At 49.5% G+C, this 15086-nt stretch overlaps 3 protein-coding genes across 3 annotated transcripts in view; 2 read left to right on the forward strand and 1 right to left on the reverse strand.

Moving 5' to 3' along the window:
* Nucleotides 1–834: 834 nt before the first annotated feature.
* ARF4 (ARF GTPase 4) lies at nucleotides 835–9432 on the forward strand. The gene is made up of 6 exons (XM_072347529.1): nucleotides 835–1131; nucleotides 4683–4763; nucleotides 5275–5384; nucleotides 6605–6676; nucleotides 7165–7290; nucleotides 8159–9432. The coding sequence occupies exons 1-6, from the start codon at nucleotides 1065–1067 to the stop codon at nucleotides 8243–8245; spliced, it is 543 nt and encodes a 180-aa protein (XP_072203630.1). The 5' UTR covers nucleotides 835–1064; the 3' UTR covers nucleotides 8246–9432.
* A 719-nt stretch (nucleotides 9433–10151) lies between these two features.
* Nucleotides 10152–13896, reverse strand: PDE12 (phosphodiesterase 12). Its single transcript, XM_072347317.1, has 3 exons — nucleotides 12645–13896; nucleotides 12198–12276; nucleotides 10152–12013 (listed from the first exon to the last, which is right to left on the reverse strand). The coding sequence occupies exons 1-3, from the start codon at nucleotides 13878–13880 to the stop codon at nucleotides 11571–11573; spliced, it is 1758 nt and encodes a 585-aa protein (XP_072203418.1). The 5' UTR covers nucleotides 13881–13896; the 3' UTR covers nucleotides 10152–11570.
* A 142-nt stretch (nucleotides 13897–14038) lies between these two features.
* The window catches only part of DNAH12 (dynein axonemal heavy chain 12), a 54899-nt gene continuing 53851 nt past the window's right edge, over nucleotides 14039–15086 (forward strand). Inside the window, exons 1-2 of the mRNA XM_072347096.1 lie at nucleotides 14039–14222; nucleotides 14762–14925. Of these exons, the coding sequence (XP_072203197.1) occupies nucleotides 14190–14222; nucleotides 14762–14925 (197 nt within the window). The 5' untranslated portion in view covers nucleotides 14039–14189. The remainder of the gene's footprint in view (nucleotides 14223–14761; nucleotides 14926–15086) is intronic.

Here is a 15086-nt window from a genome sequence, read left to right on the forward strand (position 1 = left end):
GGGACCTGATCCTTGGGGTGACCTTTAGGAGCTGACATGAGCCCCCATCCCTGAACCACCTGCCGTTATTGGAGACTTGTTCAAAAGAAAGGCAAAAAGGAGAATTGTACGGGGCTGTTTGCTATCTTTGTCAGTGACTTGTAATGCTTTTAGTGCTGGGCCGGGCCTCAGGAACCAGGGGAAGCCCTGCAAAGAAAAGCAGTTCTGCAAAGCGTCAGGAGAGTGGCAGGCCGTACCTTTCTAAATGAACGCGTTTCTAACAGCACTGCACTTGTCGGGGTTTCGGTTTCGCTGCCCTCCTGCCGTCAGCTGGGACACGTCTGCGGTGCCAGCATCACGGCGGTGCTCGCCTCATCTCCGCGAGCTCCGGGTGCGAGCTGTGAAACCCCAGCGCAATAAAGAATGCTGCCGTCGGCCACGCTCACGGTGCTTCTACCGCCCGCCCTGTGCGCTAGCGGGCGCTACGGCGGGGCTCCCTGGGGCAGTTTTACCCTAAAACCCCACCGTCCGCATCGCGCTTCCCGTGGGCCGCAGCTCACCGCAGCGGGAAGGCGGGCTCCAAGCGCCGGACTGCCGGCCCGGCAGCGACCGCAGCTCCGCCCTCGGCCGCGATCCCGCTCCGGCCGGTCGCAGACTGCATCTCCCGGCAGGCCGCGCGGGGCCGGGCTGGCAGCCGCTCGCTGCTCGTCCCGCGGTGCCCGGCGGCGGCGCAGGGCGGAGAGCGAGGCGGGAGGCGGCGCGGTGCCCGCCGGGAGCCGCAGTCCAGGCCGCCGTTGGGCCGCGCGGCGGAGGGCGGAGCCGCGGCGAGGGGATGTGTCTGAGCGTGACGCGATTTTGTCCGCGTTGGAGCCGGGCGGCCGTGGCTGAGCGTGACGTGGCAGAGAGCGAGCGAGCGCGGATCTCGGTCGCGCAGCCGCCGCCGCCTGCGCCTTTATAAGTGGGCGCCGCCGAGCCCCCGCCGCGGTCAGCGCGCTGCCTGCTCCGTACGGCCGGCCGTCAGTGGAACCCGGCGCCGCTCCCGCCCTTCCTCCTCCTCCGCCGCCGCCCAGCCCCGCGCCGCCGCCATGGGCCTCACCATCTCCTCGCTCTTCTCGCGCCTGTTCGGCAAGAAGCAGATGCGCATCCTCATGGGTAAGGGCCGAGCGCCGGGGCCTGCCGCTGCCGGGCCTTGTGCTGCCCTGCCGGCCTGCCGTGCTGCGCTGCGGCCGGGCCCGACGGGGGGTGGGGAGCGGAGCGGAGCGGGGGGGGCTCCTCTGCCCTTCCTTCGGAGGCCTTGAGGAGCGCGGGAGGAGGGGAAGGTGGGGACGGGGCGGGAGGCGGCAGCCCTTTCCTCGGCACCGCGCTGCCGTCGGGGCCTGGGAGAACCGAGCGGAGGTGGGGGGGCCGCGCCGTGCTGCGCCGTGCCGCGCCGTGCCGTGCTGTGCTGTGCCCGCTTCGGGCCGACCCTGCGGCGGATCCGGGCACGGCGGAGCGGGGGGAGGGACGGCCGTGCGGCGGTGGCGGCGCTCGGGAACTGCGGGGTCTGCGCCGCGGGCTCCCAGAGGGCGTTTTGTCCGCCTCTGCTCTGCCTCGTGCGCCAGGCCGGGGGCGCGCGGCGCTTTTCGGCTCGGCGGGGCGGGCAGCCCGAGGCCGGACGGATCCGCTGCGTGGCGGCCGCTTCCGAGCGCCGCCCAACAGACGAAGCGGTGGCAGCCGAAGATTCCCACCGGGAGATCGCGGTTCAAAAGGTCACGGGCGGCACCGCCGCGTTCCGCACTTCCTGCTCCGCTCCTCCTTTCCCTCTCCGCTCTGCCGGCCTGCGTGTGCCTGCAGCTGCGCGGCCCCGCGCCTCAAGCGTTCCTCGGCCGCTCCGCTGGGCCGGAGCTGCGCCCCGAGTGGGGAACTGGCTGAACTTGCTGGCGTTGGGGCAGCGGTGTGTGACTGTGTGACTGACTGTGTGACTCCTTATGACTGCGAATGGTGTGAGATCTTCAGGTGAGCCCGGCTGTAAGGGGAGGTGGTGTCTGATAACTGCGTTCCGCAGAGTAATGAAAGCAGGTACACAGTGCCAGGCACATCAGAACAGCCTGTGAGAGTTTCGGTTTCCTCACTGGCACGTAATTAGTTCAGATCCAGGTTAGCTGTGAGTTATGGAGTAGTGTTTCTTCTGGCTGGTTCAGCTGCAAAGATTTGTAGTTGTTGTTTTTTTTTCCCCCCATCTTTGATTTCATGGCTTTTGCTGTATTCATGTGCAAGGCTGGATCACTGCACGAGGCTGCTCCTTGCTTTTGGTGAGTGTGAAGAGCATCTGTTGTGAGGAGGGGGTAGTGCAGGATTTATACTGGCTGTTGAGAAGCAGCGTTGTGTTGTAGGTTGTGTAATTTGCCTGTAACATAGGGAAGAACCTCTTGATAACATCACGTATTAGCGCTTGGAGATGTCTGAATGAACACTGGAACTGACTTAAACCTTCTCTCAGTCCTAATCTTACGTGTGTGTGTCTGCAGAAGTCTTTGCTCCTGGCTTCATGTGCTAAAGAAGGAAGGATGCCCGCTGTGCACTGCGCAGTGCAGCTATCTTCTGCTGTAGTTGTGTGAGTGCTAACTGAGATAATGGCTACTCAGAAGCGTCAAATGCAGAGGTAATTATTAAATACTGGGTGGCGAGGGAAGGCCAGGTTCTTTGGGCAGTGCGTTCTGTGCAGCTCACAACACTTTGCAATCTTGTTCTTTTTCTACCAAGGTAGACTTGAATTCTTTTGGCATTTTTCATGTGTGTTTTCTTGAAACTGTGTTGTTGTTCGGCAGTTTTTGATGTAGATGTAGAGTGAGCTTTGTGAATCAATTAAAGATGGCAGGAGCTTCCCACCCCCTCCTCCTTCCTCCTCTGATCATGGGAGACACTGATGTTGGAGGCACTGACATGGTGTGCTTTGTGCTATCTAAAGTCTGCGACTGCCAGAACGTATTGGTCTTGATGGGGTTTCCATTTAGTAAGTCAGTCCTCAGTTCTTAGTATTCTCTTTTTAGGTGTAGTGTGTGTGGATGTTTGTGCCAGGGTGACTGCGGTACTCAGCCACCAAGGATCCAGGCAGGAAGCTGGTAGCTGAGGAGCTGATGTTCCCAGGGACAGAGAGAACAAGTTTGATATCTAGAAGTGTGATTGACAGGCTGTCAATGAAGCACTCTAAGGAGTGAAGGCTTGTTTGCACGGCAGCTGGAACTGCTGCAGATGTGAATTCTCCTTCTAGAGGAAGAGGATGTTTGACTTAAATGCAAGTGCAAGCCTGTGCTTCCTGTTAGAGCTCGAGCTGTGTAATGCGTGGTGGTACAACTGCTGTAATGTCCACGTGGAGGCTGTTAGGCTGACATGGTGGACTGGGGAGAAAATCCAGGGTTGGAAGTTCACGTTGTTGGGAGGTTTAAGACTTCAGGTTTTGATCTTGATAGTAACTTCTGCATCATGAAATTAAGGTGATGTAGCTCATAGATTGGCATCACGTGTTCCAGTACAAATGTGAATGTACTTATTCTTGAGGCAGCAGCCTTCCAAGCTGCTGGACCATACAAGAAACGTTTCCGAGGCCCAAAGGATAAATTTGGTGCTGTGACCTGTTTGTCCTATCAAGGGGGAAAATCAGTAAACTGAAATAAGTGTGAGCAGATGCTTTCCCATTGATAGCTATTGATTATTTAGAGTTAAGTGTTTTTACTGGACTAAAAGCAGCAGTTTCCGATGCCTTGCATGGTGCAGGCATTACTTTCTTCTGTCAAAGGCTGCTGTCTCAGTGGTGGAGCCACAAGAAAGCATCCATCAGTCACTCAGCCGGCCTCAGTGTGAGTCCAGCAGCTTCACTACAGCTGTGGATGAGGAAGGGTCTAATTTTTTCTTTTCTATTCACAACAACAATACAAAAACAGCCGCAGTTGCACGTCGAGCCGTGTTCACAGCACTGAGATACGGAGCACCAGGGTTCTGTAGGAGTTTCCTGTAACAGCAGTTGGTGCCCTGAGAAGGAGGCAGCTTCTTATAAGCTTGGTTTCATTTTGAGTAAAGGTTTCTGTTTTCATGTTACTGCAGCGCTAAGGGAGAGGTTGTAGTCGAGTCAGCAACTACTCAGAACTTATGTATGGGATCACTGAGTGGGAAACTACCATGGGACATCTAACTGTGTTGCCAAGCACGGATACCATTTGGCTTCTTGTACGGGTGTTATTTGATCCTTCAGTGAAGGTTTGGTGGTTTTGCTTGGGCAGAACTTGTACTGACTCAAACAGGCTGTTGCTGTGGTAGGTGCTTAGTACCTGCTGCTTCTGTAGGTGTATTGCCCTATGTTGGGTACAGACCATAAAGAGCTGCACTTGAAGTTACTCTTGCGTGTTCTGAAGTGTCAAAAACAACTTCAGGAAACTACAGCATATGCCTCAGTGTTAGTGATGCTGCTCAAAAAATGCCTTTAAGGCTGCGGTTTGGGTGAGGAGTGCATATTTACCATACAGCTTGCCTTTAAGAACAGCTGACTAACTGTATGTAGCTGTAGTATATCAACAGTGACTTGAGAGAAAACAACTTGTATTCTCTCAGGAAAAAAAAGAAAACCAAAAGCGAAGCTAATACTCTACGTTTAAAATGGCTTCTCTTTGGAATTACGAGGCTGTCGTTCATATTGTGAATTAAAACAAATTTTCTGTTTCTTTTCCCAGTTGGTTTGGATGCTGCTGGTAAGACGACTATCCTCTATAAGCTGAAACTAGGAGAAATTGTCACCACAATTCCCACTATTGGTAAGATAAATTCTGATGTCTTCATAACCAGTTCTTGTCTTTGTTCCTGTTGCTCAAAATTTGTGTTGTAGAGATGGGCTTTGGAAGAGCGTAGGAATTTGCTGTCCTTGCTGTTAGCGTAGAGATGGAGGCAAACAGGGCAGCTTCAGGGTAACTCACATAACCTGGCACTGCCATGACGGAAACACTCTTTAATCTGTGTCACATCAAAGATACACCCAGACAGGAATCCTTCTGACTGCAGCCAGCTGCTGATGCTTGGGACCACAGGAGCCATTTAAGTAGCAGTGCTCTGCCCTAACACCAGGAGTCTTCAGCAATCTGTGGTTGAGAGGTTCTTTCAACCAAAAATGGTGTGTTTTGGGTTTAACTGACTTCTTGATCTCCCAAAACACAAAAGATCTTGTCAGAATTCAGTTGTCAGGAGTGAAACTTGAAGTTATCTTCAGCAAGGTTGGAATTACGTTTTAACGTTACCGTTGGCTATTTCTAACAACCTCTTTTATTTCAGGTTTTAATGTGGAAACGGTAGAATACAAAAACATTTGTTTCACAGTTTGGGATGTTGGTGGTCAAGATAAAATCAGACCCCTTTGGAGGCATTATTTCCAAAACACACAGGTAAGAGTTTTGAAATGGCAGTTGTTAGTAACCTGTTTTGTAAGGGTTCATTATGTTATGTGGTGTCTATGGAAAGTTGTCTCCTTTCAGAAGGGTTCCTCGTTATCTTCCTCAAGTTCTGAGGGGTACCCAGACCTTATTCTTGTTAAAGCAGTTTTATGTATTTATTTTTACCCTGAGGGTTTCAGAGCTTAGTGGTGAGCATAGCTTAACCAGGGCAAAGTCCTATGAATCTGTTAGCATTCTGTAATAAGCCAGAGCAGCTGGTAGTTTGTAAAGAACAATTTAGCTGGGCTTTGCTGATCTATCTGAACTGGTGTGGATTTGTACATAAAGTGTTATGTCTATAGTCCTGCAGTGAGCATCAGAAGTATACAGCTTTTTTTACATATCAGAATATCTAAAACATACGTGGAGTCTCTAAAAATGTCTTTAATATCTTCTCGTTGCTTAGGAAGTGACAGTTTCATGTTGACATGATTGCTGACCATCTTGGTGGCATAAATGTAACTCTTTCCTTTGCTCACAGGCAATGAGAGAAATCACTTTCTGAGGAACTTTAGTGGTGAGGTTTGGGGTTTTGTTCTGTTGGATGCTGAATTGTTCCCAAGACCTGTCTGTGCAGCATAAGGGTGATAGTTGGCTGCAGAAAACTTGGAGCTCTAGACAGACAACATGCAGCTCAGAGTGCTGTTATTTCAGCAATAACCGTTTATAATAGGACCGGACTGAAAATCTTTTTGAAAGTTGCTTCTGCTGTCTTAAAGAGTATAATAAGAACGGCCGGAGGAAGCAGTGCGTGCGAGGAGTGCAGCTGGGTAACACAGATGCTGCTAGAAGTAATACAATAGTACAAACATTTGGTGAAGCACTTCTTACAATTCCTGTGTTGCGTTTGATGTAGTGCTGAGAGAAAAGGGATGGGGGATGGGTAGGGGGGGGAGGGGAGGGATGTGTTGGTGTAGGAAACCTTGTTGGGTTCTTTGTGCTTTTTGTTTTGTTTTTTAAATTAACGATTCCCACACCGATCTGTTGACTGACATTTCCAGTTAATGTTGTGGGTTTATTTTGTGGTGGTTTTTTAACCTAAGAGTTCTAGCTGACTTTTGCCATCGGTGCTCACTGTGCGGTTGTTAGACAGACACCTCGTGTTGCCTGAGCAAGATAAACAGAACTTTGTAAGCAATTTGCTTTCCTCAAGACTGCCTAATTTCTTGCAGGGCCTCATCTTTGTGGTGGACAGCAACGACAGAGAGAGAATTGAGGAAGCAGCGGATGAGCTGCAGAAGATGGTGAGTGTTGGTACTTTCTGAGAGGAAATGGCTTTTCTGAGATTTTGGGGTGATCGTTTTTTTTCCCTTGGAATGAATTGGATTCCTGAGCGCGTTTAGGAGTTTTTACAGTGCATTCTGTGCACCAGGGAGCTCCAGCTTTATGCATTGTCTAGTAGCTGCAGCTCTGTAGAAAGCTTTCCCTTAAGTACTACTCATGTCGGAATCTTTCTTTCATAAAGCATTAAAAAATTGCAGGAGGGGAGGGAAGACTTTTAATTAATGTGGGTTTCATCAGCAGGGTCCTGCTGAAGTTAAACTGCTTATTGAAATAGTATTTCTTTAAGAACTTCTGCTGGGTACAAGGCAAACTTTACCATGTACTTCCAGTGACTTGAGCAATAATGAAAAAGCAGATGATGCTTAAAACAGTACTTGGGCTTCTTTAGTGCTTGTTGAAGTACTTAACTGAGCTAATGCAGTAACGTGGCTGTTTTTTTTTCTCTTAGCTTCAGGAGGATGAGCTGCGAGATGCAGTGCTGCTGCTGTTTGCAAATAAGCAAGATCTGCCAAATGCCATGGCAATCAGCGAAATGACGGATAAGTTAGGTCTGCAGTCCCTGCGTAACAGAACTGTAAGTGCTAAACTTGTCTGGTCGCTAATTCTGGCTTGCTTTATTAGGTGTTGTAAAATTAATCTCCCTTTAAAGCAAGGGAAGCTTTCACCTTTTTCTGTAGAGAGATGCATGTACCTGCTGTTAAACTCTGTAGGACAAAGATGAAGGTCCTCCTTTAAAACAGGTGATGTGTAAGTATAATTCAGTGTGTACAGCAGCACGTTGCAGGTGTTTTCTCTCACCTTTTTCTGGAACAATACAAACATTCCAGGCTGTTGCTTGAAATGTAACCACTGGTGTTTGAGGAGCGTGGTAGGCTTCCTCCTGTCCTTGTACTCACTTCTCCTCAGGGACAAAATGCTTTGTGTATTCTGGCCTCAACAAAGATGCAAGGAGTTAAAATACTTCTTGACAAACTACATCCCATCTGTGCAGCCCTTTGAGATACAAGGTTGTTTCACATAAACTGTCTATCCTTGTATAACGCTCATTTTGTTTGGTGCACCAAGTTATATACAGTTGGATGCTTTAGAGGTCCTTTAAATCTGATAATTGCATGCCTGTTTCCAGGAGAGCAGTCTTGCAAAAACAGAGCATTTTTTCTAGTTTTCTGCATATAAAACAAAGAGAAGTTTGGGTTTTTTTCTTCTTGGTGCACTAACGTGTATTTTGGTACGTGGAGCTTCTGGATGATGTGTAAACCCTACCTACTTTGTCTATACTTTTCAAAACGTAGAAAATGCTCTGTTCAGTATTGACTCTGTGGTGCAAAACTATGTTTAAAGAGCACTGTTTGAGTTTGTATCCGAGCGTCACATACTGCGATAACTTCGTTTGCATTTGGTCAGTATGTAAACTGCTTTCTGTCTGTGTTCTGTGTTAACAGTGGTATGTCCAAGCTACCTGTGCTACGCAAGGAACCGGTCTGTATGAGGGACTTGACTGGCTCTCAAACGAACTCTCAAAACGCTAACTCGAACTGGATGACTCTTTCACCAGGGACATGTTTGATATAAGTGGTCTAGGCTTGTTACAACAAAATTAGTTTGCATCTTGGTTATTACAATATCTGGAACTGATCTTTGGGCAGGATATTACAGCATTTCAACTTATTTTGTTGCCAATTATTGTTTACCGAGCTACATGTTGCAAAGGTAGCAATATGCTTGGGTAAAAATCTCCTTAACTTGGAAAAAAGTGTATCTTCTGATTCTACTTCCCTTGTTAGCCTAAATGCCTGAATATAGTTATTGTGACATCTTCAAGATCTGTTCTGAATACTTTTTTTTTGGAGCCCCAATAAATTAATGTTTTAATTTTTTTTCTCCCTGCTACTTTTAGTTGACTGATGCCCTGTTTCATTCCTCAGACAGTCTGCTGATTTAAAAATGTAGCATTCCGTGTATTTATTTCTCTCCCTTGCCAAAAAGAATTCCTAATCCTGCTTGTTCCCGCCGAGGAAATGCTCTAAAACACTATTCGAATCTACTGCACTGAGGAACATTGTATTGATCCTTGGGTTCCATCGGCCCAACTTGCCTTTGTGAGAATTGGATTTGATGGGTAGAATAGTTCTGTGCTGGCTGCGAAGAGCTCATGGTGAGGTTGTTTTTAATATTCAGCAGATTGTCTTCCTTTATATTGTATCTTTTTGGGTTTGTTTTTTTACGTTGCATGTTGCTTTTTGGTATCAGCCTGACTATTTTTGCCCAGTGTATAATAGTTCTGCTGAGGTTTTACTGTTTGTTGGTGGACATATCTTCATAATGAGATTTTGGAAAATTCATCGAACTCAATGGATTAGTTTCTTCATAACCCACTTGGAATTATTCCTAATAAAATGATAAAATGTATTGTTCTGCGTACGCTCTTCTTGACTCTTTGGTGGTCGAGCTGTGAGTTGTCACATACTCATTTTCCATAAACTGAGCTTCCCTGCAGCTTGAATGTGAACATAAATCTCATTTTCCCCTGCTTGGGGCTGTACAGAGTGGGGCGCAAGGTGGGCAGTTGTATACGGTGCAGTAGAGTAGCTGTCATCGAGACCTTTAATTCTGTGTCTTCTGAAGTTGTAAATCTAAAATTCCTTTTAAGATGTCCAGATATGAAAATACTACAGTTACAAAAACAGTAATAAAACGAGTACAAACAGCCTGAAAAGCATGCATGTCTGTCTTGTAGTTGTTTCTGCATTTAAAGACAACGTGGTTTGTAGCAGGAGGTGCTGGTTAGCTGGAAAGGGAAATGCTTGAACAGGCTTTAATCAATGTTGTGTTAATGGTGATGGGCACCCCCCAGAAATAAGGTCTGTGTAGTTGGTACTGTGTCCCCTCCCTCCCCATTGTGGTTTCAAAATGCTTAAATTAACTCTTTTCAATCTTTTTCTGTCTGCTGAACCAATGCAAACAGCTCAGTCTTGTGTCTTCATTGTCTTCAGGTAGCTGAAGTACGATTTCATGGCAGATTTCACCTCAGCTCATATCCCACAAGCCCATCTTGCTGTCCTTCCTCCAAGAAAGCCCAGTGCCAAAGTCTGTTCAGCTCAAGCAGGTTTAGGTTAAGAGCAGCTTCCAAGCAGGTTCTGCTGTACCCACGAGACTGAAGTTTCTAGGAAACGCTGTTACTGAGCACCAATAACTGGAGGAAATTCCAGAGCTCTTGAAATGAGTCAGTGACTCCTTGGTGCGTAACAGAAACCCAAGAGATAGAGTTAAGGTAACGTTCGGCTTGTAGCTTTAATGAGTTGCTGAGTACACACACAGAAGTCGATACGTCTGTGCATTGGATCATTACCTCTCTCAGCAACTGAAGCCAGCTACCAGCTTCCTTTACAATGACGGGGTGTGAGCTGTGGCACCTGCTTATTTTAAAGTCATTCTTACTTACAATTCATCCATGAACTAACAAATGGCTCAGCCGTCCTCTTTGCTTGCAGTTCTTCAGTATCTCCCTTTAAGTGCTTTTCTAGCTTCCCTTACAGAAAAGCATTCTATCACAAACCCTTACCAGCTGATATTGTTTCTCAACGTTATGATCTGAGCACAACCAAGTTAACCCCCTTAGGAACTGTGTGGCCATTTCAATATTAGTATAGGCTCCAAGTGTTATTTTACAAGGAAATGCAGCAGTGGATTTTAGCTTAGTGTTCTGGAGAGTTACCAACTAACTGAAAGAAGTTCTGAATTACATTTTTATTCTCCTTTTCTTACTATTTTTCTTTCATTTAAACAGTCTTTTAAGCCTTCTCCTACCATGTTTATTAACTCTCTTGTCTGCATTACAACAGTGTTTCTTTTGCTACCTTAGAGGTTAAGCTGTTGTTTTGGGGGGGGGGCTTTTTTGCACTTGCACATGAGGACTTGCTTTGCCATGCTAGACAACTGTGACTGGAAAGAAATCAAGTGAGAACTGACAGTCAGAAAGGAATGCTTATTAGGTGAAAGAGGAAGATGTAGTGGAAGAGTTTATAAATGCTGATTGTTTCATATGGATTAATTATGTGGGAGAAGAAGTGAGTTAATGATTCATACCCCTCCCAACAAATTCAACAAGGATACCAGTAGAGCAAGTTTCCCAACATCCAGATTACCTGGACTAGTTCTACATGGAACAACATGCAAGGAACAAAAACAGTATTGGTGTTTTTCAGTATAAGTGTTTTTTACACCATTTTAAGTCACTTGTTTCTTTCTTTAAAAATGCAGGCAGAGATGGATACACCCCATCATTTATTCTATCCCTCCCCACACCTGAAAACAGATTGTAGTGAGTTCCCTGCCACCCCCCGCTGGCTGTCCTGAACTCAAATACTACTGCTGACCATAGACAACAGATGGAACAGTAGATGCAACCTACACCTAGAATCCAGTGAGTGTTTAAGTGACCCTTGCTACCCATATTAAGCGGGCAAAGTGCTTCCAAGTTGATCATCATCTTTAGCTTAACATGGCTGTTGACTGAACAAGACCATTCACTGATAATCAAAGAATGTTCTTTGCAGATCACGTCACTTGCTAAAAGACTGGCTAATAAAGTCAGCTTCTGTATTTATTTTAAAAGCTCTGTCTTGTGACAGTGATCGCAATGAGGCTGAATGAATCCAAACCACAGTCATTTCTTACTGCATCTGGCTCTGAATTAAGCAGAGTTTGGTTTGTACACATAAATAAGACTGAATTCATATCTTCAACAATTTTTGTCCTTTAAAAAACTGTAAGAGGGTATATGACCCAATTTTCAAAACTCTACAGCTGAAATATTTGTACAAAAGCTCCAAAAAACATGATGCAAAAGCAGATCTATTTCCACTTTAAGTCACATACAAGTGCTATATGATCTGAAGGATGTGAAACACTTGGCAAAGCCTGGTGGGTTGTTACTTCTTCATGAGTTGGCAATGGAATGACCTGTTCCACTTCCAGAGCATTTTTGTCAATGAAAATGTAGTCCAGACATCCATAAAAGCCACCAACATAGTTTGTATACGCAGGTTCCCCACAAGCACTCTGCAGTTTGAAAGGATGGCTTAGAGGCATATTGCACCTTTCCTCTTCTCCATTAGAGGCCCAATCTTCATGATCTTCAGCAATGCCACCGGTGTTAATAAAGCCGTAAGTCCCAGATGATGGTGTACTATTAAAGTCTCCACAGAATATGACAGGTATATTAGGATACAAGTCACATGCTACGTACTTGATGTGGGACAAAGCTACAGCAATTTGGATGAGACGGATGTTCCCACCTAAAGACGTAAAAATATGTTACTTAAAATCAGTGGAGGCACTTTTCAGGTTGCTCATTTAGACAGCAATCTTACTGCAAGGAGGATTAAATCTAGTAGCCAGGCTTGGATCTCTGAAGTAGGGAATGGGGTACAAGAAAAGGCAACAGCTGCAAAAGAACAAGGAAGAATGTAGGAAAGTTACCTTTTGGATGCCAGTAGAGATGGGTGTTAGCTACACAAAGCTTCCTGGGAGGATCAGTTTCAGACTGCAGGACTGAAACCTTTAAGACAAAGAAATATGTAATAAGTTTTAAACAGAGGCTACACACACACACACACACACACACATATATATATATATATGTTTTTTTAAAGCATTAGTTAGCTTGTGCTTTCATGGCAATCCAGTCCAAAGAGTGTTTCTGGAACTCCTGACAGACTAATATTAGCTCTGCAGGCTGCCCCACTACTAATAATCATTTTTTCTTAAGTTTTACATTATTGCCTACGTAAAGATACTTAAAGCCTGACTGTCAGCACTGTGTTTGCACTCCCCTGCCCCGTGCACAACCACCACCGCAGCTAACAGGGTCACACCACAACCACAACACTGCCCCACAGCCGGCTGTGCTGCGCTGCCCGCAGGTACCTGCAGCACAGACGATCTCTGCAGCACTTTGTCCCGCACCGCGGGGTACCGGCCCAGCTTGTCACGCAGCTCGGCATGCAGCGGCTCTGACAGCAGCGCCTCGCTGAACGCGATGTCGTGCTGGCTTAGGAGGCTGAACTTGTCCCTGCGGTAGAAGGTGGCCAGGCCCTCGTGCTGCTTCTCCTTGATCTTGAAGAGCCCCTCGAGCCCGAACGCATCCAGAGCCGGGCCCAAGCTATCTGTGAAGACGGATTTGTCCACCTCCTGCAGGCAGATGAGGTCGGCGTTGTAGCCGGCCAGCTCCTTCTTCAGCAGGTTCTGCCTGTAGTCGACCTCCAGCGCGTACGGGGCGCAGTACGGGTACAGCACGGTGCGGGAGAACTCGGTCTGGGCGTACGTGTCGGCCAGGATGTTGTAGGAGACGGCGCGCACGGAGCCGCGCTCGCACAGCTTCCTCGTGTAGAGGTGCCGCGCGTCGAAGGTGCAGACGCCCGGCCCGGCCTCCACGGGGCCGCTGCTCTCCACCTCGACGGGCGGCCCGAAGCGCATCGCGCCGTCCCCGGGCGTGCAGCGCAGCTTCAGCCGCAGCCCCACCAGCGCGTTGGACGGCGTGAAGACGCGCTCGCCGCCCTCCGGCTCCCGCTCCTCTTCCCAGGCCGGGCCCTCCTCCCCGCCGCCCCGCGGCGGCCGCTCGCGGTACCAGCGGAACAGGCAGTGCTGCGGGGCGGCGAACTCGGCGCTCACCTTGGGGCACACGGGGAAGCCGGCCAGCAGCGAGCGCGGCAGCCGCAGCTCGGTGAGCGCGGGCGGGTTGCGCTCCACGCGGTACCGCGCGGCCCCGACCTGCAGCACGGCGCCGTCCTGCCAGGCCGCCGCGTTCGGCAGCTCCTCGGGCACCGCCCGCCCGTCCCGGGAGAACAGCCGCACCTCCGGCAGCTCCGCCTCGCCCGCCTCGCCGTCCTCCGCCCGCGGCTTCTTGCTCTTCTTGCCCGCCTTAGCGCGGCCCTTCGCGGCGTTCGTGGCGATGCGGGACAGCGCCCGGCCCAGCGGCTCCGCCTGGTCCCGCTGCATGTGCCGCGCGCTGCCGTCGGGAAGCACGAGCTGCAGGCTCAGCTTGGGCTCGGACGGCACGCAGCGCACCACGGCGCGCTCGGTGGGCTCCATAGCGCCGGGAGGAGCCGCGCCGCCACCCAGCCGGCCCAGCCAGCCCAGGGCGGCGCGCAGCCCGCGCCACATGGAGCCGGCGCGGCGCTTCCGGCAGGAGCGGCCGGAAGTGAACGGCAGGGCACGGCCGAGCGCCACGGGGCGGCGCTCACAACGGCCGCAGCTCGTGCCCGCCCCGGGGCGGCGCTGCACCGCCTCACAGCGGGCGTTGGGCGCGCGGGCAGCGCCGGGCTGTGCGGACTTGACTTGCCGTTCTTCCCGCTGCGCCTCTCGCGCTGTGGAAGGCGGGCTGAGCGGGGAGCGCTGCGTTGCCCGCCTTCAGCACGAAGCTGCCTTCTTCACAGAACTGAAACCGCCCGGAGAACTCTTCACGTCCCCGTAATGTCTGCCAAGGGTGTCGGTTCTGCACACGAGGTACAGAAAGGGGCAGGCTGCCTACGTGCGCCTTCTGCCCCGGGTACCTGGGCTGCGTGCTCGTTTTCCGCTCGTTCCAAACCGTTCCGGGCTGCTGAATTGCGTTACGAAGGCGTTCAGGTGTTTCTAGAGCTCGCCCGCTGTTCTTACAGCCTCAGCCCTCACTGAATGCGGACAGGCGGGGAACCTCTGACAGGAACTGCCGCTCGGCTCAGCTTGCTTTCTGTCGCCGTGTCCCTCAGCCCCGTTTTCGTTCCCTTCCAGGCCTAATTGCTGAGGCGGGCAGTAGCTCCACATTTCCCCTAATAGAAGCTGTTGAAATCCAGTTTCGAGTTTATGCGTCTCGTTTCTAAGGGAACGGCCCGCAGCGCGGACAGCCCGCCCAGCTGAGTCCTGCCGGGCTCACCACAGCACCGTCAGCGCCTCACAGCTGTCTGTGATAAGCCCACAGCGCTGTGCTGCTTTCTACACCATGTTGTTAATTGCTCAATTGTGAGTAATTGAATAATTCTCGTGTTGCTTTGTTGTTGTGTTTTAAGATGCCACGCTCAGGTGGAGCATCTTCCAATCAAAAGACGGTGAGAAGTTCGTTTCTTCCCGTTGTTTTGCCTTCAGCGGTTGCATCAGATACGTCACCATTACAGAATAAGCTGCTGAGGTACCGGAGATGCAAAGAACAGCAAGCAATGCTTAATCAGTTACTGTGAGTAAAACGCTGAGTGTTGAAATTCAAGAAATGTTGAAGTTTGAATGAAAGAAACCTTGTACTTTTGCCATTAGAGAAATAACACTGGTGTTTGTCCATTTCAGAGGTATAGCAGAAGGGTATTTGTTGAAATATTAAAGAGCACCAATGTCTGGATC

The sequence above is a fragment of the Excalfactoria chinensis genome, chromosome 12, assembly GCF_039878825.1.
Source record: "Excalfactoria chinensis isolate bCotChi1 chromosome 12, bCotChi1.hap2, whole genome shotgun sequence".
Taxonomy (NCBI): Eukaryota; Metazoa; Chordata; class Aves; order Galliformes; family Phasianidae; genus Excalfactoria; species Excalfactoria chinensis.

Coding starts and splice junctions, on each gene's coding strand:
- PDE12 (XM_072347317.1), bottom strand. CDS start 13,880: ATGTGGCGCGGGCTGCGCGCCGCCCTGGGCTGGCTGGGCCGGCTGGGT. Junction 12,277..12,644: donor AGAGATCGTCTGTGCTGCAG/GTACCTGCGGGC, acceptor TTTGTCTTAAAG/GTTTCAGTCCTGCAGTCTGA. Junction 12,014..12,197: donor TCTCTACTGGCATCCAAAAG/GTAACTTTCCTA, acceptor TTACGTCTTTAG/GTGGGAACATCCGTCTCATC.
- ARF4 (XM_072347529.1), top strand. CDS start 1,065: ATGGGCCTCACCATCTCCTCGCTCTTCTCGCGCCTGTTCGGCAAGAAG. Junction 5,385..6,604: donor ATTATTTCCAAAACACACAG/GTAAGAGTTTTG, acceptor AATTTCTTGCAG/GGCCTCATCTTTGTGGTGGA. Junction 7,291..8,158: donor AGTCCCTGCGTAACAGAACT/GTAAGTGCTAAA, acceptor CTGTGTTAACAG/TGGTATGTCCAAGCTACCTG.